Here is a 22770-nt window from a genome sequence, read left to right on the forward strand (position 1 = left end):
GGCTTCAACAAGATGCTGTTGAACAGCCGCCCATACAAACTATGGTGAGCGCTAAGCATCTACAAATTCTATAACATAATACTTTCTTACGAACTGTGAATGCTTACGAACTGTGATTACACAGTCATGTTACGATAAAGTGCACAACTGATAGTCCTTTTAAATAGTTTTGTATTTGTCAGTGAAAGTGGACAACTGTTAGTCCTTAAATTAGCATATCATCTGTCAATGACGGCTAGCTATCGCAGATTGACAGTTTGAGCTCATTCCTTAATTTTTGCGTGGAAGCGAGGCAATTGTGTTTTGCGATTGTCATTTCAACAGTCTATAGGCCGGGTGTACGCTATTCGTTTTTGACGTCCCAGACGAATTTTCATAATATGGGTGAAATACTATGAATTTGGGCTAGGATCAGTACATCGGGACTAGCGTAGTTTTGAGCGGGTCAAGGACGCACCAATGATGAGTGTTCCGTTCTCCAGACCCTTGTCGGATGTCCCGATAATTTTCTGACATTTCAGAAATGTTGGTCGTGCATCTTGTAGTATGACCAGTGCTACGAAGCGATTGGGAAAGGACTACTGTAGAATTAGGCAATGAGCATTCCGCATGTGAGACCAAAACAATGATGGCGAAGAGGAAGGCATCAACGTGGGTGGAGTTGTGGAGAGAACGCGGCTGCCTTCGCAATGTGCAAGTTCGTTTTACATGGCCCGGTGTCCCTTGTTTAGACCAATGGTTTAGACCATTTCATTGGTCCTTAAGTGAAATCTGTCCTCACTCGGTGCACCGGGCTATGCTAAACTAAATCCTTCAATATTGGCCTACATCTGCGTCCTGCCATGACATAAACCAAAAATATAATTTCATATTGTTTTTTTTTCTTCATATTAAGTCTGCGTCTCTGCGTCTCCGTCTCTTTTTAAATATATATATTTCTTTACAAAAAGTATACATCTGCACATAATGCAGCTCACTGTTTCAGTGTCGGCATATTTTTCCTTACGACAACCAACAAACTCAGGGCAGGAACGAGGGAATTAATAATCGTGTAACGTTAGCACCCACGTCCTGTGGTTGAGAATGGACGGAATGAAAGATTTGGATGAAGGAAATCAGAAAATGTGAGCACGTCAAAGTTAAGATTTTAAGTCGTGTAGTGTGTGCACAGCAAAAGTTTTGCAGTAGTTGTTGGTTATCAAATGTATTTATAAACTGGGCGTTCAAGCCCTGAATACTGATTGTCTGAAAGCTGTTGTATATTTAAGCAATAAGGCACAAGGGGGTGTGGCTGTGGCTGTTCTGAGGCACGACGTAAAGCGTGCCTTGTTGCTATTATAAACTGGTTACCAATGTAATTAGAGCAGTAAAAATAATGTTTTGTCATACCCCTTGGTATACAGTCTGATATACCACGGCTGTCAGCCAATCAGCATTCAGGGTTCGAACCACCCAGTTTATAATAGACTATATACCACAGGTATGACAAAACATTTGATTTTTTTTACTGCTCTAATTACATTGTAACCAGTTTATAATAGTGATAAGACACAACGGGGGTTTGTGGTATATTGACAGCTAAGGGCTGTTCTAATTAAGCAATAAGGCACCTCGGGGATATACCACAAACCCTTGAGGTGCCTTATTGCTTAATTAGAATTCAGTGTTTTGAATTATAACATAACTGAAGCCGGGCGCGCCAGTTGTCCTCTTTGACACCTCACTCAATTAAAATGTCTCTATTCTGGTGTTTTATTGCTGACTCTGTGCATCCTTTGCCTCTTCTTCCAGAATCCATGGAACATCATGATAAAACACAGACAGGTCCATCGCAGGGGCAGACGCTCACAGATGACCGTGAGGTAAGTTGACTGACTGTTAAAGGGATAGTTCACTCAAACACATCTGAGTATTTTGTTAATTAGTCCACTTTTAATAGTAATACAATACCAAGTATTGTACATGTCAGCAGTCAAGTTTAAGATATAGCATTTTTAGTACAGAGCTGATTTGTTTTTCCAGACAGATTTTCCAAAATATGTAATATAGCTTATCTATTCACTATCATTGTTCATCTAGCTACACAGATCCTGTTATATCCATGGACCTCCTCCGAACGGTTCTGCAGCCCAGCTTCAACGAGGACATTATGGGAGTCTTCAGAAAATACATGAAGGTAAGTCTGCTGGATATATTTTCTTCCAAATTCCTTGCATTTTAAATGGCAATTATCCCATTGCTATGTGAATATCTCCACACAGTGCATACTCCCAGGACATACATTTGTTTACTCATAACTTCAACTATTGTAATACTCTCGAGGGATTTAATCAAATTTGAAATCCTTACTCAACACAGCTTACAAATTGAACATGCTTTTTATTAGGCATTTTTCATAGTACCTTTTCATATGATTTAATGAGAGCACGGAATGGTTTTACACCCCAAACAAATCTGAAATGTAAACAAATTGTCACTACTTTGCCTTTGATATGCTCATACGTTGGCATTTATTTGTCTCTGAAATGTGACTACTTTCTTCTGTTGAGAGCAGTCTTCGTAGTTTGACTTTCTTTACCGCAGTTCTTTGAGAAAGCAGCCAGCAATGTCAAGGAGAACGTTGGAGACGACGTGCAGACCGACCAGCTGATCCGAGAAGCCTGCAGAAACTGCCTAGAAAATGTAAGAAATCAGCTAAATGTATTTAAGAAGTATCTCTGTGTAGATTGTGTTTAACACAGAGACATCTATGAGTAATGTTCATTTCTTGTCCCTTGTCAGGCCAAACAGATCTTCTCAGATGGGGAGAAAGCGGCAGTGGCAAGACCAGGGCCTGATCTTCCATTCAAGGTCAAGGAAGATTTTAAATGAGTCTGGAGAACGATGGCTTTTTCTCCATCCATCTTTCCTCGATTCCTCACCTCAAAGTGCATTAGAGGAGAAGGACTGAGGGGAGGGCCTTGAAACTTCTCCTCCAATATGGTTGAAAGGAGGCGAGGAGACAATATGCGAGATATTGCAGAAGGACTTATCTAGATGGAGCCCAAATCTCATATAAATGAAGTTGTTTTAATGTGAACATGATACACTGATTCACGCTTCCAAACAGTTATGTTGTTATTTGAAAGTGAGGATGCTGGCTGGAAGTATGAATGAGTGATTTACTCATTGCATTAGTCTTATTGCTCCAAAATCATAAATGGAGTTCTTGGAAGGAAAGTAGAGAGAACGCTGTCACTTTCATCTCAGCAACAATGTCTATTTTCTTACAGCGGGTGAAACTGGAGGATGAGTCCAGCCAGAGGGCCAGCCCTGTTCCCAAAAAGGTAAACTAGTCTGCCCTTGTTGAAATAAACTTTTAGACTTCATAAAAAAAAAAAATAAACATACCCAAAACCCAGAGTAACTGACAATATGGAAATTATTTTTTTTACAGCGGAAAGGACGCCCAACCGCTCCTGTCGGTTCTTACGACAAACCTGTTACATATAGCAATGTGTGAGTATGTGCTCCTGTTCGACAAGACATGATTTCACCTTGCTGCCAGTGAAGTTGTTTTCTTTATCAAAACCGATGCAAAATACAAGTTAAAGCACTGATTCATGAATGCTCATACTCAAATTCACATAATAGTGATGGTAATTTTGTGTTTTTATTTAACCTTTATTTAACTAGGCAAGTCAGGTAAGACAAATTCTTATTTACAATGACGGCCTAGGAACAGTGGGTTAACTACCTTGTTCAAGGGCAGAACGGCAGATTTTTACCTTGTCAGCATGGGGATTTAACCTTTCGGTTACTGACCATATGCGCTAACCTCTAGGCTACCTGTCGCCCTGGATCTCAGCAATGTAAATCTAGCTTAAAATGAATATTCAAACATTTATGCTGTAAAATGCCATGATTCATATGCACGTTCACCCAGTGTTTTCCTCCCTCTGTAGGCCCAAGCCCAAGACATTGGAGTCCGTAAAGCGTGAGGGACCAAAGGTGAGTTTATTGCATTTATTAATTACGTGATAATGGCTAAATACAATAGTCATCGATCGATTACCGTGAAACTATAACTATTTTCCCTCGTGCATTCTAATATTGCAAAAGCACTGTCCTTTTTGGATAACATTAAGATGAAAAGTATGTAGTTTGTTTGCATTATGTCCCATGGATTTGAGTATAATTCATTTTCTCTATACAATACGTTTTATATTCTACAGTGGGACCCTTCCAGACTGAATGAAGGAAGCACATTTGTTCTTGGGTCCAGGGCAAACAAGTAAGTGGAAATTAAGGGAAGTATTAACAATGTTCAATTGACTCACAAAAAAATAGAAAGATGATGACATTGAGTTACATGGAGTGTGGGCCAATGTCCAACTGTATATTTGCCTGCATTGTTTCTAATGAATATCCAAATCCCTGCTTATCTGTAGGGCTTTAGGAATGGGTGGCACCAGAGGAAGGATTTACATCAAACATGCTGAACTCTTCAAGGTAAATCTCTCTCTCTCGTGATGTACATTTGGTTGTATATCAAACATACAGATCTGGCTCCAAATCTAACCTACTGCATGATCCCAAATGTATTTTGGGACAAAATAAGAGCAATGAAAGAAGCATCAACTAAAATATTTTCCAGACTGTTTATTTATAGTACATTCAGAGAACATGACATATTTAAAAATGTTATGATAAATATGTTCTCTGTCTAGAATCAACATCTATGTATATTGGCAGGATCCTCCTTTTTTATTTTTATTTTTACAATAAATGTACTAAGGGATCCTATTATAGATCTCCTATGGTATATAACTCAGAAACCACCCTTTGGACATCTGGGCAGTGGTCCTAATCAAATGAAAAACAGCCATCCAGCAAGCCAAGGTCTACTATCTCTCTTGCTTGATGGGTTATGTAGTTGGACCATGATTTGGTATTGGTCAGAAGAAAGGTGTTCTCTTCTTCATAAGCACACTACATTGCACTTCATAAGCACACTACCATGCAACAGCAGCGGCCTGTTGCATAGTAGAGTCCTCCGGGATCCATAGGATGGCTGTGCATTGAACAGAAACTTTTACTAACCTCAACAGTTACGTTATCCTCCTTGCTGCTTTCATTGGTCAATGCATCAGAAATGGATTCAGTGGAACAGAAGCCCTGGCTTATAGAATGAGTTTGTTCCACTAAGGTGGACTCAACATCTACAACAGTCTCCCCCTCAAAGGGAGTGTTTGCCAAGTCTTTCTCATCCCTTAAGGAGTCATGGACTTTCTGGGGCAGAGTCTTGAGTAGTTGTTGATCACAACTGGTTTATAAAACTCTTCAAATTCAAGATTAAATGTAAAATAACATCACTGATCGGGGTTGTCCACATTAATGCGTTTCAGAATGTGCCCCATTCCCTTGTAAATCAGGATAATCTGGGATTCATCAAAGCATCATTTGTTGTTGTATTTGGACAGTCACAAAATGTTATAGAGGTTGAGTAAAAAACAATTTAGCTTAAATTTGTTGTTGTAGTGAAAACTAAGTTATCAGGAAAGTAAGAAGACAGTTCTTGCTTAGTTTTACGAATAATAACTGATGTCCTTGGATATGGCAACAGGTTGTTTACTTCAGTTACAGGTATTTCAATACAGTTTAGTAATAGATAAGTCTTTGGCGCAAGATTCAAGTGACACGTTTTTTTTTTGCTCTGACTATGCACACACACTGGTCTCTACCCAAACACTCACACATATTTACAATGACACCACAGCACACATTACATACACCCACTCATCTATACTGAAACCACACAGTTTTTAACACTTGCCACATACGCTGCTGCTACAGCTCATTCTATTATCTATCCTGTTGCGTAGTCACCCTACTCTACACCATACTCACACTACATAGCTACCTAATTACCTCGTACCCCTTTACATCAGCACGTCACAAAGTGCTGATACAGAAACCCAGCCTAAAACCTCAAAGTGCAAGCAATGGAGATGTAGAAGCATGGTGGCTAGGAAAAACTCACTAGAAAGGTAGGAACCTAGGAAGAAACCTAGAGGAAGCAGGCTCTGAGGGGGTGGTCAGTCCTCTTCTGGCTGTGCCGGGTGGACATTATAACAGTACATGGCCAAGATGTTCTTAGATGACCAGCAGGGTCAAATAATAATTACAATGGTTATAGAGGGTGCAATAGGGTCGACAGGTAGCCTAGTGGTTAGAGCGTTGGACTAGTAACCGAAAGGTTGTACGATCGAATCCCCGAGCTGACATGGTACAAATCTGTCCTTCTGCCCCTGAACAAGGCAGTTAACCCACTGTTCCTAGGCCGTCATTGAAAATAAATGTGTTCTTAACTTGCCTAGTTAAATAAAGGTAAAATAAAAACAGGTCAGCACCTTAGGAGTAAATGTCAGATCTCTTTTCATAGCTGAGCATTCAGAGGTCAAGACTGCGGGAGTAGAGGGAGAGGCTGGGTTGAAACAGCAGGTCTGGGATAAGGTAGCATGTCCAGTGAACAGGTCAGGGTTCCATAGCCGCAGGCAGAACAGCAGAAACTGGATCAGCAGCACGAGCAGGTGGGACAGCCAGGCCAGATAGTCCTGAGGCATGGCCCTAGGGCTCAGGTCTTTCGAGAGGGGAGAAAGTAAGAGAGATGTGGGAGAATTTGAGGGAGCATACTTAAGATCACACAGGACACCAGATAAGACGGGAGAATTGCACCAGGTAGGACAGACTGACCATAGCCCCCCGGCACATAGACTAAACTCAGCAAAAAAAGAAATGTCCTCTCACTGTCAATTGTGTTTATTTTCAGCAAACTTAACGTGTAAATATTTGTATGAGCGTATGATTCAACAACTGAGACCTAAACTGAACAAGTTCCACAGACATGTGACTAACAGAGATGGAATAATGTGTCCCTGAACAAAGGGGGGGATCGAAAGTAACAGTCAGTATCTGGTGTGGCCACCAGCTGCGTTAAGTACTGCAGTGCATGTCCTCCTCATGGACTGCGACATATGCCAGTTCTTGCTGTGAGATGTTACGCCACTCTTCCACCAAGGCACCTGCAAGTTCCCAGACATTTCTGGGGGGAATGGCCCTAGCCCTCAACCTCTGAACCAACAGGTCCCAGACGTGCTCAATGGGATTGAGATCCGGGCTCTTTGCTAGCCAAGGCAGAACACTGACATTCCTGTCTTGCAGGAAATCACACACAGAACAAGCAGTATGGCTGGTGGCGTTGTCATGCTGGAGGGTCATGTCAAGATTGAAACGTCGCTTTTTCACTGTTGCTCCAAGCAGAGGAAACTGCAATTCTGAAATTACATCAAAAAGCGTGAAGACTTCTGCCTGAAGCCCATACACGCAGCAGCGTACATGTTGGACCCCAAGTATGCTGGCAGTAGCATCCTGTCTGGTGCAGAGATCAACAAGGCCTATGGTGTCATCACTCCCGTATCTCGCCACCTTGGCCAGGATGAGGGCAAGGTTCTTGGCAGTCTGGCAAAGTACACTTCCAAGCAAGGGCTTTGGGATGGAGATGCAATATGGCAGTCGTGCCAACATATCTCATCAGCCACCTGGTGGAAGGTACTTCTTTCCCCTGTTGCCTCCATCCTCCTCCAAATCCCACCAACATCAGCCGCCTCGGAGCGCAACTGGTCCTTGTTTGGGAACACACACATCAAAGCACGCAACAGACTGACCAATACAAGGTTTGAAAAATTGGTGGCCATCCAAGCAAATTTGAGGCTTTTTGAGGCTGACAACGAGCCATCCTCAACAAGGTTGGAAAGTGACAGTGAAAATGAGGCCTCAGTCTGATGTTCAAGAGGTGGCCATTGAGGAGGTCCAGGGAGAAGACATGGAAGCCTGAGAGGATGACAACCAAAGCTTCATTTTCTAGACTATCATTTTACAGATGTATGTTGAAAACATTTTTGGGAGATGTGATGGATCATTGGTGATTATTCAATATTCTCGTTTTTTTGTTGTTCACTGAAATCATCCAATGTGAAAAGTCAACTCATTTAATTAAAGTTACATTTGTAACTAAATTATTTTTTTATTTCTATTGGAAGGATTTAATAATTTACAATTGTCTACTTCTGATAAGGTAAAATGTGTGTTTGTTTCCATATGATATGGTAAATATATCCAATGCAAAAACAATCTAAATTTTATATGGTATTAATTTTCAAATATTCCCACGGAAATGTTCAACCTCTGAATATTCCCCAAAATGTGCAACCCTACATGAGACAGGGGAGGTCAGGGGACACTGTGGCCCTGTTCAACGATACCCCCAGACAGGGCCAACTAGGCGGGATATAACCCCATCCACTTTTCCAAAGCACAGCCCCCACACCACCAGAGGGATATCAACAAACCACCAACTTACTACCCTGAGACAAGGCGGAGTATAGCCCACGAGGATCTCCCCCACCACACAAGCCCGAGAGGATGCAAAACCAGACAGAAAAATCACGTCAAGTCGAGTATAGCGAAAAGCCTGGCACAACGTGATGCACCCCTCCTAGGGTCGGCATGGGAGAGCACTGGCAAGCCAGTGACTCAACCCCCGTCATAGGGTTCGAGAATGAGAGTGGAGAGCGGGGAGCCGGCCAGGCAGAGACCGCAAGGGTGGTTCGTCACTACAGTGCCTTGCCGTTCACATTCGCACCCTTGGGCCAGACTACACTCAATCATAGGACCTACTGAAGAGATGAGTCTTTAGTAAAGATTGAGACCGAGTCTGAGTCTCACATGGATCGGCAGACCGTTCCATAAAAATTGAGCTCTATAGGCGAAAGCCCTGCCTCCAGCTGTTTGCGTATACATTTTGCTGTTTGCTTATACAGCCATGCAATCTCCATAGACAAACATTGGCAGTAGACTGGCCTTACTGAAGAGTTCAGTGACTTTCAATGTGGCACCGTCATAGGATGCCACCTTTCCAACAAGCCAGCTGGTCAAATGTATTCCCTGCTAGAGCTGGCCTGGTCTAATGTAATTGCTGTTATTGTGAAGTGGAAACGTCTTGGAGCAACAACGGCTCAGCCGTGAAGTGGTAGGCCTCACAGAACGGGACTGCAGAGTGCTGAAGCGTGTAAAAATCGTCTGTCCTTGGTTGCAACACTCACTACCGAGTTCCAAACTGCCTCTGGAAGCAACATCAGCACAATAACTGCTCGTCAGAGCTTCATGCCAAGTTTCGGCTGGAGTGGTGTAAAGCTTGCCGCTATTGGACTCTGGAGCAGTGGAAACATGTTCTCTGTAATGATGAATCACGCTTCACCGTCTGGCAGTCCGACGGATGAATCTGGGTTTGGCGGATGCCAGGAGAGCTCTACCTGACCGACTGCGTAGTGCCAACTGTAAAGTTTGGTGGAGGATAAATAATGGTCTGGGGCGATTTTTCATGGTTCGAGGTTGGCCCCTTAGTTCCAGTGAAGGGAAATCTTAACAGCATACAATGACATAACAGCATACAATTACATTCTAGATGATTCTGTGCTTCCAACTTTGTGGCAATCGTTTGAAGGTCCTTTACTGTTTCAGCATGATAAGGATAGTGCACAAAGCGAGGTCCATACAGAATTTTTGGGGGGAAATTGGTGTGGAAGAACTTGACTGGCCTGCACAGAGCCCAGACCTCAACCCCATCAAACAACTTTGGGATAAATTGGAACGACCAGCAGAATGTCTATGATCTATGTCATCATAGAAAGTAATCAACATTCTAATCATGCCTCAACATTCTATTGCTATGATCTCAACCTCGCTCTCGTCCTTTATGCCTATCTTTAGTACTAACAAAAATGTCCACCTATTAGAACCTCCTATAAAAATGACCCTGGCCTCAAGGTTTTGTGACGCTGACATGAATTGACCAAGTGGATGACCTCTTGATTCATGTGTACATTGGGAGCTAAAAAACTGAATTGCAGTAGCACATACAATAACATCTAAAAGTCAAAGATATGGAACAGGAATGGCCATGTGCGATGACAGTTGCATCACTGCTCTGTTATGCTAACCAACCTGTGAGTGAGACAACCAGTATCCCCTACCCATAAACCATCACAAAGCTTACATAAAGTAATAATACTGTGTGTTTTTTTCAGTATGCGGCTGATGCTCAGGACAAACACTGGTTGGCAGAGAGACAGCATATGAGAGCCACAGGTGGAAAGATGGTAAGAGCTCTGTACAAAAACTCTAACCTGGTTGCAGATATCTTTGTGCTTTAGCCAAACTCCTCTGTCATGTTATTTGTCATGCAAAGTTGGCTGAAGGACAACTTTGTGGACTACCCTACCAAATTCACATCCAAATGTGAGTTATACACTGTGTGTACAAACCATTAAGGACCTGCTCTTTCTATGACACACTGACCAGGTCAATCCAGGTGAAGGCTATTATCCCTTGTTGACGTCACCAGTTAAATCTACTACAATCGGTGTAAGATGAAGGGGAGGAGACGGGTTAAAGAAGGATTTTTAAGCTTTGATACATGGATTGTGTATGTGTGTCATTGAGGGTGAATGGGCAAGACCAGCGGTTCCCAAACTAGAGGTCGCGACCCTTTTTGAAAATGATTCAACTCTAAAAGATCCATTTCAACCAGAGTGATCATAGGAAAAGGCCGCAGTTGACCATTGCACTTGAATCATTCCTGCGCTATGAAACCACACACTATTGCAGAGACTTTGACATTACCGGCTGCAATTGATATGGTGAAAACAATGTGTAGGGAGGCACAGAAACTCACATTAATTCCTTTGTCAGATAACACTGTTAATCAAAGAATTTATGCTATTGCTAACAATCAAGAGGAAACTGAATGAACGACTCAAACTCCCCAGCTTAAGCTCTCCAAATGCACGTTAGCTGTGAGGGCTGAGATGCCCATGCATTGACTTTTGTTCGCTATACATGTTGGGGAATTCTTTTCACAAAGTCATATTGTTCTTTTTCGCGATTCCCGAGCATGAAATGGCACAGGGGATGTTCAGTGTGCTGTGTGGCTATATTGACCAAAACCTGGTTCTATGGGACTGAATGGTGGGCTTTTGCACAAATGGGGCTATTATGGCAGGTTGGCAGGCAGTCCTCTGCAATCTAGTTATGAATGTGTCTCCCTTTGCCAAATACACCGAGAGCAACTGATGGCAAAAGAGCTGAGCACAGAACTCTGCGATATACTGCAGCAGGTAACTTCGATTGTAAGCTACATCAAACCACATACACTGCGTGAATGCCTGTTCACAAAACCACATGGAGATATGGGATCAGAGCATGACAATGTTCTGTTTCACCCCGAGGCTTGGTGGTTATCGAGGGGGAGCGTTGGAAAGATGTTTCACATTGAGAGAGGAACTGTTATCATTCACAATGGATGTGTCGTGGAAATTCTTACACAGGGACACTCAAAGTCAAACTTAAATGTATCATCCTTTATTTGTCAGCGTGCTGGAGAGGTTCTAACCAACTCAATGCACCATAGTACATATGTCTATCAGGAGCTCTGCCTGGGCAGCCCCAGCAGTTGTCTTGTATACAGAAAAGTTACATTTGTATGATTTAGCATAATTCATGAATCATTACCATTTTGTTTTATTCGTGTGACAGACCAATATCTCACAATGCTTCTTCTCTCTAAGCTGAGACATTGAAACTGAGATTTATTTTGTTCTTTCTCAAAACAAGGTCTGGGCGTACTGCCAAATTGCAGCTACTGATAGTGAGGATTTTTACAGTCAGCCACTTGCATGAACACAGAAATTGGTTTATAGAACAGCACATGAATAGAACACAGAACTGTGTTAATAAGAAAAGCACAAACAAAAGTTAATTACAGATGTTAAAATACATTTTTTTAAACAGACTTGGTTGACTTTCTGTATAATGAAAGAATGTCTCATTGACTATAAGACATACAGGTATTTGGGAAACTCAACAAACTTAATGCAAGCAATCTACATATGTGACCAAATCAGTGGATTCAAAGGAAATCATTATTATTGGAGAAAGGGAACTATGCCACCTTCCCTTGGCTGTGCATGTTTCTAACAGAAAACAGCATCAGTAAGGGTCCCACTCGAGTAATGACTGCTCACCTCCAATGCTTGGAAGAGCAATTTGGGATTTGGGACCTACTTCCAGGATATGGTAGTAGGTGCACTGGTTTGAGTGTGTCAAGAACTGCAACACTGCTGGGTTTATAGTAATTTAGTATGTTAAGATGCTTTTCTGTGCTGGAATGATGTGGGCGTATACACAACCGAATGCTGTGGACGTATACAGGTCATTACAAATATGAATATGAGCAGACTGCTGGTTGGCCCAATCATCCTCCTCTAGACCGCTGATTGGCCAGCTCATTCTCCTCAGGAGTATGACATCATTCTCTATGAGGAAATGGCAAGCATTTTTTTTAAACGGTCTGTGAGATACAAGTTTGAAGTGGGGTTATTTAAGTTTATATATATATATATATATATATATATATATATATATATATATATATATATATATATATATATATATATATATATATATATATATATATATATATATATATATATATTTTTTTTTTTCATTCATTGGCTGCATGAGTATAGCGTGAATTAACAACATTATTTGGGTATGTGTTAACAGAATATGAACATTTTAAAAGTGAGATTTTCACAGAACAGTTATTTTAAGCTTCACTGTTCTGCTTTGTAAGCACTAGCTTCAAACAATATTTTTACTTATTGAAAAGTTATTTGTTGTTTAGATTTGTATGATTCTCTACAGTGTTGCTTATTTAGTCACAAACTGAAATGAGGTGAACATGAGCGTATATAGCAACCAGGTAATGGCGGAGCGATTTCTACATATTGTAAGTTTAAAAACAAGTTTGATTTGCTAAATGTATTAACAAATGTAAGCTAATCTGAACATTTTATGATTTTATAGGCCTATCTCCTTATTGAAGAGGACGTCCAGGACCTTTCTCTGAGTGACGATTACAAGTAAGGAAAACATTTTGTTGGTCCCCATGTTATCCAGTAAGTGTCAATCTGTCATTGAACTGAGTATCTCCGATGGCTATTCATTTCTTAAACCAGGCACACCTCACCTGGTCGCCCCAGATGAGTTGGCCATAGCCTACAGCTCAAACAGGCTAAATCAAGCCCAATGGGTGTTACACTGGTGTCATGATGAGATTATGATTCTGTTGTGTATTGTTTATTTGATATTTTTTCCAGAGATTGCCCCGACCTAAAAATGACCCCAATTGAATTAAAGCCTTTTACTGTTCCTGGGTGGATGATTGAGAAGATGCAGAAAGCCATGGAGGTCCAGAGTTCGGGGAAGGAATAAAATTGTACTTTGTGTGCAGGGAAGGAATAAAATCCTATTTTGTGTCGCTATGGCACCATATTCCCCATATAGTGCACAACATTTGACCAGAGCAATATACTGTAGGTCATGGTCAAAAGTAGTGCACAACATAGGGAATAGGGTGCCATTTGGGATCCAGGTCTAGAAAACCACAGAACAGAAAGAATTCCTGTCATATCAAATCACGAGAGACTGGACAAGAGTGCCAATGTATTTTCTGCCTGTGTAGCTTTGGATGCAGTGTCATTGTATACAACTACTGAACAGTGTTCTTTGATAAAGAAATGTGCCCCTTTTTCTATTTCTATCCTTACTGTACTGTAACGTTAAAAGGGGCTCTATGGCAGGCTATGGCCCCTTGGTAATAGAACGGTTCTTGGGGGTGAGGGTGTATTCCCCCCCATAATGAATATATAAGGAGTTTCCATTGTTCTTGTACAGTGATGTTGTTTTCCCATTTACTAGACTGTATTCTCAATTTTATACAATGTCTTTTGCTTTTGTTTGTCATTTGCTGTGATTTTATTTTTTACTACAAACTTTCAAGAGCAGAATGTATTTAATTTTGTCTTTTCGGATTAGTTGACTATGATTTAAAAAGGATATGGGTGCTTGATCAATTTGTTAGTCATTTCTATGCAAAATAAATGTTTTAATGACTACAGCTATTTTTTGTTTAGTGTTTGTCATGGCATAAACCATGTCCTTTTTATCTATCAAAAACGTGAATCAACCATCACGTAATATACAGTTGAAGTCGAAAGTTTAGCTTAGCCAAATGCATTTAAACTTTTTCACAATTCCTGACATTAAATCCTAGTAAAAATTCCCCGTCTTAGGTCAGTTAGGATCACCACTTGATTTTAAGAACGTGAAATGTCAGAATAATAGAGAATGATTTATTTCAGCTTTCATTTCTTTCATCACATTCCCGGTGGGTCAAACGTTTACATACACTAAATTAGTTTTTGGTAGCATTGCCTTTAAATGGTTTAACTTGGGTCAAACGTTTCAGGTAGCCTTCCACAAGCTTCCCACAATGAGTTGGGTGAATTTTAGCCCATTCCTCCTGACAGCTGGTGTAAGGGTGTCAGGTTTGTAGGCCTCCTTGCTAGCACACTCTTTTTCAGTTCTGCCCACAAATGTTCTATAGGATTGAGGTCAGGGCTTTGTGATGGCCACTCCAATACCTTGACTTTGTTGTCCTTGAGCCATTTTGCCACAACTTTGGATGTATACTTGGGGTCATTTGTTAATTTGGAAGACCCATTTGCGACCAAGCTTTAACTTCCTGACTGATGTCTTGATGTTGCTTCAATATATCCACATAATGTTCCTTCCTCATGATGCTGCCACCCCTGTGCTTCACGGTTGGGATGGTGTTCTTCGGCTTGCAAGCCTCCCCCTTTTTCCTCCAAACATAACGATGGTCATTAAGGCCAAACGGTTCGATTTTTGTTTCATCAGACCAGAGGACATTTCTCCAAAAAGTATGATCTTTGGCCCCATGTGCAATTGCAAACTGTAGTCTGACTTTTTAATGTGGTTTCGGAGCAGTGGCTTCTTCCTTGCTGAGCGACCTTTCAGGTTATGTCGCTATAGAACTTGTTTTACTGTGGATATAGATACTTTTGTGTCTGTTTCCTCCAGCATCTTCACAGGGTCCTTTGCTGCTGTTCTGGGATTAATTTGCACTTTTCGCACCAAAGTACGTTAATCTCTAGGAGACAGAACGCGTCTCCTTCCTGAGCGGTATGACAGCTGTGTGGTCCCATGATGTTTATACTTGCATACTATTGTTTGTACAGATGAACGCGGTACCTTCAGGCGTTTGGAAATTGCTCCCAAGGATGAACCAGACTTGTGGAGGTCTACAATTTTTTTTCTGGGGTCTTGGCTGAGTTCTTTTGATTTTTCCATGATGTCAAGCAAAGAGGCACTGAGTTTGAAGGTAGGCCTTGATATACATCCACAAGTACACCTCCAATTGACTCAAATTATGTCAATTAGCCTTATCAAGCTTCTAAAGCCATGACATTTTCTGGAATTTTCCAAGCTGATTAAAGGCACAGTCAACTTAGTGTATGTAAACTTCTGACCCACTGGAATTGTGATACAGTGAAATAATCTGTTAACAATTGTTAGAAAAATTACTTGTAGATGTCCATAACGACTTGCCAAAACTATGGTTTGTTAACAAGACATTTGTGGAGTGGTTGAAAAACTAGTTTAAATGACTCTAACCTAAGTGTATGTAAACTTCTGACTTCAACTGTATCTTTGTAGATGACTTCATGCACCGTTTGCTGTGTGGAAGCAGAGAGAACGGTGTATGGCTTGGGTGGCTGGAGTCTTTAATCATTTACCTGGCCTTCCTTTCACATCGCCTGATATAGAGGTCCTGGAGGGCAGGGAGTTAGGCCCCAGTGATTTACTGTAGTGCCATGCAATCGAGGGCGGTTCTGTTGCCATACCAAACAGTGATGCAGCCAGTCAAGATGATCTCAATGATTTAGCTATATAACTTCTTCAGGATTTGAGGGCCCATGCCTAACCTTTTCATCCTCCTGACTGTGCGCGTGTGTGGACCATTTTAAATCCTTAGTGATTTGGATACCGAGGAGCTTGAAACTCTCAACCCGCTTCACTACAGCGCCGTCGATAACTTAGCTGTGATTGAGGGTTATTGCAGCCAAACTGCTTCAAATATAGTGATTAGCCTAAGTAGCTAGCTAGCTAAATGGCAGCCTATTTTATTAGTATCAACTATTTTGCTTAATTCAGAAAGTAGGCTTCACCACAGTTACATCTGTATGTATTAGCTAGCTAGCTTGCAAACTAGCTATTGTGATCTAATGTGAGCTAGCTAGCCAAGATGCGTTGTTTCTGACACATGCCACGATCCTGCTTGCTTTACATCCGACAGACATTTAGCTACCGTAGCTAGCTAGATAATTATTATCTATGAATATTGCAGCTAGCGGTGTAGACACTCACGCAGTAGCTTACCCGGCTTTTCTGACCAACTTCACGCAAATTTCAGCCTACTCCTGTCCAGTGGTGTAGTGCTATTTTTTTTTTGTTAGGTTAGGGAGCACCAACAAATATGTAAATGACATCACCAGTTCATCTATCAAATTTTGTGTCGACAGATGTAGACTATTGAATAGCCTGTCATTATAGAATGCATAAACTGCATCCTCCAATTGCGACGTCTACGGATGCTTGCTCACACATACTGTCTCAAGAAAATTTTATATTTTCCATATCATCAAACACCAGGTTAGGCATACCTAATTTCAAAAAAGGCCATCACTGTCAATCATGAATGATAATTATTGATGTTTTCCAGGTGAAACGTCCAAACTGCATCTGCATGCCAATCATTTGATCGATCTCAATCAGTTGGGAATATGCTTCCAACTTCCAGATCATATGTATTAGATTCGATTAAATCCATAAACAACCAATCAAAACATATATCCTGCCTAGTGGCACGCTCTTGAGTTTTGGTGCATGAGGGGAAAAAAAGCCACTATTCTGCTTCAGCTAACCCTCCTTAAAATCTCATTAGTAATTAGGTGTTTTTGGTGGAACAGTAACGTTATAGGCCTCTTATGGTATGCTATTATATTCGGGTTCTGTTATGTAAAATGCAAATTACTAATTTATCTTGCAAGACATTGATTCACCTTTGTTCCAACTTTACTATATGAGCACCAGCACCATTGTGAGAAGTGATAATATTCTATTTGTAATAATTATAATAAGTGACAGAGGATCGTGCAATGATGTTAAATCAGTTGAACCAGCCTGTGGTGCTGAAGGACAGCTGAATGATAGCTCTGCCATTCAGCCAGTTCAAGAACAAACAACAATTTGCAGTATAGTCTAATAGGCCTACTACTACGTGGTATAGCTATTTGTTGGCTATAGTCTAATGTAAATACAAATACTTATAGCTTAATATCATTATACTGTTTGCGAGGAGTGCTTTAGTTGCACATGCTAGCAGGTATTTCAGTGTATTGTGTAGCTTACACTACGCTGTATCATAAATACACTTTGATTTGATTTGCTTAAACACAATGTTGCAATATACCCTATTACAGAATAAAAGAAAACAGAGGTGAACTATCAATTCATATAATTTATTTGCATAAAACATGTTATCAAATCAATTGAACATTGAAAAAAGTGAACATAAATCTTGCCCCACCCTGACATACTGTAGAACGGGCCCTGCCTCTCAACCAATAGTCAATAAAGGCTAAATATCCAAAGCAGGGCAACAGCAACTTCCAGAGAGAGTCAGGCTCCTTGGGCTTTGCGGTGGCCACTCAGGTTTGGATGTCCCTGGCAGAATAGTGTGGTCGCATATCATTCTGGTTTCCACTGTGCAAGAGGGGTCCATGGAGTTTCATGAACATCAAGGCAAACACACTGTGAATTTGGATCCTAGAACTAAATGGAATAATGATAAAGTTAATGTGGCTAAACCCCCTCCGAGCTGCTATCATGACACTCGGGCAGGCAGGCGGGTACAGAGTCCAGAACAGACAAGGGTCAGAACCAGGAGGACTAGATAAAGGAGAAAAGGCAAAGCAGGAAAAAAACGCTGGTAGGCTTAGACATACTATGAAGCCCAATAAACAAACACTTCGCTGCTTTAAATGAATTATTAATTTAAAACAATTTGACATCGGTGACAGGCGCATGGCCCCCCAGTACGATATACCAGTGGGTAGACAGAGGTTAAGATTAGGGTCGTCCCAAGGATTCCGAATAGCACAGACCTGTACAAATGAATTCGGACCAACCATTTGGCAAATCTGTCACTTCCGAATTATCTTTCACCCAATCACATCGAAGTATTTAGTAGGCGCATTCTTTCAAATGGTTGCTACGGATTTGCTTTGTTTTAAACACGAAGTTGCGATTGGTCATGTTCGCAAACAGAGCGGTGACACGGTTTTGAAAAAAAAAACATTTAAACGGGGGCGGGATCTCTACACAGTTTGAAAATCTCAGTAGCAGAAAAACAGAGTTGGTGAAGACAGAACAGACACATCAGGCAAGTTACATTAGGCAACATTTGAGTCTTATTTTTTTGTTGGAGGCGGGTGGGCTGGTTGTTTTAAGTTGGTTATTTAGCTAACGTTAGCTGGCTAAAGAAGTCATTCAACCTGTTAGCACTGTTATGCTGCAACAAGAAAACACTCACTCCTCTAACCGTTAGCTGGCTAGCTAATGTAGCTTGCATTTGCGCTGTAACAATGTTTAACTAGCTAGATAACATTATTAGCAAACATCCTCATGTGTTATTAGTTAACCGTGGTAAATGGTGTTATGCCTAGCCGAGGATATATGTGGGCTACGTTAGCCAATGCAAACATTTCTAACGTTAGCTATGCCCTGCTAGCTGAAATGGCTAACTAGGCACCTTAAAAATCCAGCTAACGTTAGATGGCTAACTAACGTCATGACAACACCCTGGTTAGTTGCTTGCAGGCGCGACGCAAAATGCCGTGCACTTGAGTGTTTAAGTAGCTAATATTTGTTTACTAGCAAGGTAGTTTAGTTTCCAACGTTAACTAATTATCGTCCTCTCGATTGTTCTTCCAGTAGAAGTATGGCCTCTCAAAATATGGACCCTGCAGCCGCCTCGTCCACAGCAGCTCTGAAAGGGACTGAGACCGGTGGGAGTGCAGCAAAGGGCTCAGTCACGAAGAGGTTTGACATTTAGTTTTGTTCATCTAGATTTAAGCTCATCTTAGTTCCCAGCTTTAGTAGGAAAGTAACGTTAACATGTAAGTGGAGGAGCCAAAAAGTATTATGTCATTTGTTTTGTGCCACTATTTGGGCATAGGCTAGTCGGGGTACGAAGTTTGGGCATTTCTGAATCTTCGTTTTTTACACCCTAGACTTCAACAAGAACTGATGACACTAATGGTAAGTGTTCCCCGTGTAGGACCATCTCTTTATAATCACAATTGGATATATAAACATATTTTGTAAAATTGCTATTTCCTTTAGATCTGTTTATTTCTTCATGTAGATGTCTGGAGATAAAGGGATCTCTGCTTTCCCGGAGTCTGACAACCTTTTTAAGTGGATAGGAACGATAGACGGAGCTCAGGGAACAGTAGGTCGTGTTTACTTTCTACTCCAGCGTGAAAAGTACAGCCTCAGTAGTTGCTCAGATTTTAAGAACAGTAACCCTATACCATATGAACAAGGTCTACGGTTTAACTCCTTTGAACATTCAAACGCTTGCTGTGAAATGCATTTGCACAAAAAACAGTAACAAATCTTCCATCGCTCATTCTCTTAGGTTTACGAAGGCCTGAGGTACAAGCTGTCGTTGGAGTTCCCCAGTGGCTACCCGTACAAAGCCCCCCGAGTGAAGTTCATCACGCCATGTTTTCACCCCAACGTCGATGATCAGGGCTTCATCTGTCTGGATATCTTGAAAGACAAGTGGTCAGCCCTGTACGACGTACGGTCCATTCTTCTGTCCATCCAGAGTTTATTAGGAGGTAAGGCACTTCCCACAGAAATTAATAAATGGCACTCGGATCATCAAGTTGACTGGAACCCAACCAACTAGGGCTAACAGTGCTCTGCGATCAAATCACTGTCCAAGTTGTCACCCGTTTTATTTATTGTTTGGAGAGTTTGTGTGCCACTGTCCAATTTGTTGTTAACTTTGTACTACACTCTGTCTTCAGAGCCCAACATTGAGAGTCCATTGAACACTGCTGCTGCTGAGCTTTGGGATAACCAGGAAGGTTAGTATATGGACACATCTGTGTCCCAACATGGTGCACTTCTTCTGACCAGGGCCCATATGTCATTTGGGACCCACCCTGTTAATACTTGTGTCATGAGTCAAGTTGTATGATGTTAAACAAACTTGCACTGTATTAAACAAAGGGTTTTGTTTTTTTTTAGCCTTCAAAGCCCATTTGAACACAACCTACAAGAACTGACTCGAGCTCCTACAATCCTGCCATGTTTTATTTCTATGTGTTTTTCTATGCTTCTAATTATGTACATTTCAATACTGGGTATGTCTCTACAATATTTTTGTTTGTATGACCTCTATGTGAATAAAGATGTCTAGGTATGTTAATTGTGGCTCTATTGGTTACTTTCCACTCAACATTTGGCTTTATTTAATTTAGATATATTTTTCAATTACTAACTTGAATACTTATGACATCACTAAGATGGATATAATGACCATAAACATCTATCCTCTGCATAGTTCATAATGCCTTCAAAGTCTGCTTGTACATTTAGATTGGATATCCATCAGGATTTACCAGTACTCTACACAAAGGTGCCTTTTCTCTTCCCCCATCTATGCGGGCTGACACGTGTCTCACTGGGCCATGGCTTCGGTAGACTTACTCACACTTGGGGCCAAAGCCAAGCCACTGGTACTTTTCAAGATGTCATTTTAAACTTTAACATCTCACAAACCAACTTTTGACCATTCTGGTCTTCACAAGTCACTGTCAGCCCTAGCTATGGAAGCAATGTCCCTTAAGTGTAACACTGGTGTTATGCAGCTTTGACTACCTAAAGACAATTGTCCACCAGTCATTTTATTAGCCAAATGCCTGCATGTGTTTCTCTGCATCACTGACATTCAGTAACCAAGTGCTCAAGATTACACCCCGTCAATTTAAGTTTGGAGGATGATACCATCTTGGGACACCATCTCTTCAGGTCACACTCATTCTGAGACTGGGCACCCTCCACCCAGGCCTCAGTACTCCACTGCTAGCCTTGGGGGGGGGGGTTGGACTGACGCCACCCTAGCGACACCATCCGAAGCCCCTGTTTTCACCAGGGGCCAGTGGTAATTCCTTTGTTTCAAGGGGAAGAGGTCTATTGCAGCACTGGCTTTGACAGGTCCTGTTGGTGTTTCTCTAATCCAGTGAGGATGAGAACGCCCCCCCCCACCTGTTGATTTTTCTTGTCCAGATTCTCCCTCTCTGTCAGAGGTACCAGCTGTCTGCAAACCTGGATCATGAGACAACATACACATGAATCCCAGAGTGGAATTTGCATATGATGCACACACTATTCAATGCAATTCCAAAGTACACAAATTCTTGCAGTTTCAGTTCCAGATGTAATTGATCTGTTTGAAATGACAGTTCTTTCAATTGCATTATTGTACACTTTCTAGACACCAACGGGCTGAAAATGTTGCACTTCAAAAGATATAACCTGAATTTGAATGGAAGGGTTCAGATCTTGAGGTCCATTAAGCATTCAACAGCATTGCAGTGGCCTTACCTGTGCAGATTCTGTAAGCCAGTGCTCTGGTCTCGTCCATCTCAGAAATCTGCCGTCCGAGTTGCTTCCGAAAGAGGTGGCCATTTGTTGGAAACAGGCAGTCACCTTGTTCAGGGCCTGCTGGACAACCTCAAACTCTGTGACCTGCTGCTTCCTAGCCTGGAGCTCATCCACTGACTTCCACCATGATTCATCTGAACCAGTGGAGGATGCTGAGGGGAGGACCGCTCATAATGTCTGGAACGGAGCAAATGGAATGGCATCAAACACATGGAAACCATGTGTGTGTGGTGTATTTGATACCCTTCCACCTCTTCCGCTCCAGCCATTATCACTAGCCCGTCACCCCCAAATAAAGAACCTGTGATCTGAACCTGCACAGAGAAACCATACAACAAAATGTAATACAATACTTCCATAATTGGTCCATTTACACAGATATTCTTTATTTTTTGCCGTCTCATTACCCAACCTTATGTAACAGTATTGCTTCCGTCCCTCTCCTCGCCCCTACCTGGGCTCGAACCAGGGACTCTGCACACATCAACAACAGTCACCCACGAGGGATCATTACCCATCACTCCACAAAAGCCACAGCTCTTGCAGAGCAAGGGGAACAACTACTTCAAGTTCTCAGAGTTAACAACGTCACCGATTGAAACGCTATTAGTGCGCACCACCGCTGACTATCTAGCCATTTCACATCGGTTACACACATCTAAAGTGCCTTGCTCAAGTGCACAACATTAGGTATTATATGGGATACTGAAGCCGTTAACCCTCCAGCTGCCAGCTCACTTCCTGTAGGATCCCTACCAAGCATCTTTGGGATAAAATCAGGCAACCCTCTTGTTACCGGCTCACATCTCTAACCTTAAGGCTATCAAGCCATAGCCTATTCATGGTACAGACTAAATAAATGACAGTAATAAATACAAATAATTTAAAAAATCCCACAGCTGAGGCCCATGGAACCATTTGGGCTCTTGCTCTTCTTCCAAAATAAAAGTAGTTTACATCAATTGGGGAAAGACAACAACTGAATAGTTTATTTCCAAAATG

The 22770-nt window shown here is 41.5% G+C and overlaps 3 protein-coding genes across 8 annotated transcripts in view; all 3 read left to right on the forward strand.

The window, feature by feature from the left end:
• The window catches only part of LOC110493889 (mRNA (2'-O-methyladenosine-N(6)-)-methyltransferase-like), a 54865-nt gene extending 52015 nt beyond the window's left edge, over positions 1-2850 (forward strand). For 3 of the 4 annotated variants that reach the window (XM_036949874.1, XM_036949872.1, XM_036949873.1), the window contains 2 exons: positions 1792-1862; positions 2080-2143. Coding sequence is in view for 1 of the 4 variants with exons in the window: in XM_036949875.1 (XP_036805770.1) it covers positions 1792-1810 (19 nt within the window). In the remaining 3 variants the exon portion in view is untranslated. Of the gene's footprint in view, positions 1-1791; positions 1863-2079; positions 2177-2583; positions 2683-2781 lie in introns of those variants that run through there. The other variant, XM_036949875.1, reaches the window with a different exon arrangement.
• A 16-nt stretch (positions 2851-2866) lies between these two features.
• On the forward strand, positions 2867-14059 carry LOC118940425 (deoxynucleotidyltransferase terminal-interacting protein 1-like). The gene is made up of 8 exons (XM_036949878.1): positions 2867-3326; positions 3437-3498; positions 3945-3990; positions 4215-4273; positions 4431-4491; positions 10128-10199; positions 12967-13022; positions 13260-14059. The coding sequence occupies exons 1-8, from the start codon at positions 3153-3155 to the stop codon at positions 13372-13374; spliced, it is 645 nt and encodes a 214-aa protein (XP_036805773.1). The 5' UTR covers positions 2867-3152; the 3' UTR covers positions 13375-14059.
• Positions 14060-18294: 4235 nt separating this feature from the next.
• Positions 18295-20530, forward strand: LOC118940426 (ubiquitin-conjugating enzyme E2 C-like). 3 transcript variants are annotated; one of them, XM_036949880.1, is made up of 7 exons: positions 18295-18469; positions 19021-19128; positions 19320-19347; positions 19454-19540; positions 19730-19934; positions 20127-20186; positions 20350-20530. In XM_036949880.1, exons 2-7 carry the CDS (start codon positions 19028-19030, stop codon positions 20385-20387), a joined length of 519 nt encoding a protein of 172 aa, XP_036805775.1. In that variant the 5' UTR covers positions 18295-18469; positions 19021-19027; the 3' UTR covers positions 20388-20530. The 3 variants fall into 3 exon arrangements, with proteins under 3 accessions (XP_036805775.1, XP_036805776.1, XP_036805774.1); XM_036949881.1 differs by having other exon boundaries at positions 18323-18469; positions 19024-19128; XM_036949879.1 differs by lacking the exon at positions 18295-18469 and adding an exon at positions 18551-18891.
• The last annotated feature ends 2240 nt before the right edge of the window (positions 20531-22770 follow it).

Source organism: Oncorhynchus mykiss, chromosome 17 (genome assembly GCF_013265735.2).
Source record: "Oncorhynchus mykiss isolate Arlee chromosome 17, USDA_OmykA_1.1, whole genome shotgun sequence".
In the NCBI taxonomy this organism is placed as follows: Eukaryota; Metazoa; Chordata; class Actinopteri; order Salmoniformes; family Salmonidae; genus Oncorhynchus; species Oncorhynchus mykiss.